Source organism: Chiloscyllium plagiosum, unplaced genomic scaffold (genome assembly GCF_004010195.1).
Source record: "Chiloscyllium plagiosum isolate BGI_BamShark_2017 unplaced genomic scaffold, ASM401019v2 scaf_95657, whole genome shotgun sequence".
NCBI lineage: Eukaryota > Metazoa > Chordata > Chondrichthyes > Orectolobiformes > Hemiscylliidae > Chiloscyllium > Chiloscyllium plagiosum.
The window spans coordinates 1-1,136 of NW_025130774.1; the positions used below are offsets into that span (position 1 = coordinate 1).

The 1,136-nt window shown below is 61.9% G+C and overlaps 1 protein-coding gene across 1 annotated transcript; it reads left to right on the forward strand.

The window, feature by feature from the left end:
- Positions 1–6: 6 nt before the first annotated feature.
- LOC122544905 (myosin-6-like) lies at positions 7–1,125 on the forward strand (the record flags this gene model as incomplete). Its single annotated transcript, XM_043684181.1, has 2 exons — positions 7–273; positions 893–1,125. Coding segments are annotated over 2 exons (500 nt in total), but the record flags the coding sequence as incomplete, so codon positions are not given.
- Between the last annotated feature and the right edge of the window lie 11 nt (positions 1,126–1,136).

The following is a 1,136-nucleotide window of genomic DNA, read 5'->3' on the forward strand; positions in this document are numbered from 1 at the left end:
CCCTGTATTTACCCCCCGTCCCTCCCCCAGGAGCAGGATAACCTGACTGACGCGGAGGAACGCTGTGAACAGCTCATTAAGAATAAGATTGGGCTGGAGGCCAAGGTGAAGGAGCTGGGTGAGAGGCTGGACGATGAGGAGGAGATGACCGCTGAGCTGACTGCCAAGAAACGCAAGCTGGAGGACGAGTGCTCAGAGCTGAAAAAGGACATCGACGACCTGGAGCTCACCCTGGCCAAGGTCGAGAAGGAAAAACACGCCACAGAGAACAAGGTACAGCCTTCCCAACGCCCAGGGGGAGGCAGAGGGGCTGAATGGCCTTCTGTCACTGTGTAACGGGCTGGAGGAGGGAGGGAGAGGGGCTGAATGGCCTCCTGTCACTGTGTAACGGGCTGGAGTAGGGAGGGAGAGGGGCTGAGTGGCCTCCTGTCCCTGTGTAACGGGCTGGAGGGAGGGAGAGGGAGGGGCTGAATGGCCTCCTGTTCCTGTGTAACGGGCTGGAGGAGGGAGGGACAGGGGCTGAATGGCCTCCTGTCCCTGTGTAACGGGCTGGAGGGAGGGAGGGAGAGGGGCTGAATGGCCTCCTGTTCCTGTGTAACGGGCTGGAGGAGGGAGGGAGAGGGGCTGAATGGCCTCCTGTCCCCTGTGTAACAAGCTGGAGGAGGGAGAGGGGCTGAGTGGCCTCCTGTCCCCATGTAACGGGCTGGAGGCGGGAGGGGAGAGGGGCTGAGTGGCCTCCCGTCCCTGTGTAACGGGCTGGAGGAGGGAGGGAGAGGGGCTGAGTGGCCTCCTGTTCCTGTGTAACAGGCTGGAGGGAGGGAGGGAGAGGGGCTGAGTGGCCCCGTGCTGCTGTCCCACCGTCCCTGCGATGTTTCCGGCTGTTTCCCGGCAGGTGAAGAACCTGACCGAGGAGATGGCGGGCCTGGACGAGACGATTGTGAAGCTGACGAAGGAGAAGAGGGCTCTCCAGGAATCCCACCAGCAAACCCTGGACGATCTGCAGACCGAGGAGGACAAGGTCAACGGCCTCACCAAAGCCAAGGCCAAACTGGAGCAGCAAATCGATGATGTAGGTAACTCCCTCCCGCACTCCCGCACTCCCTGCACACTTCCCTATCCCCCTGGGTCAGACCCAC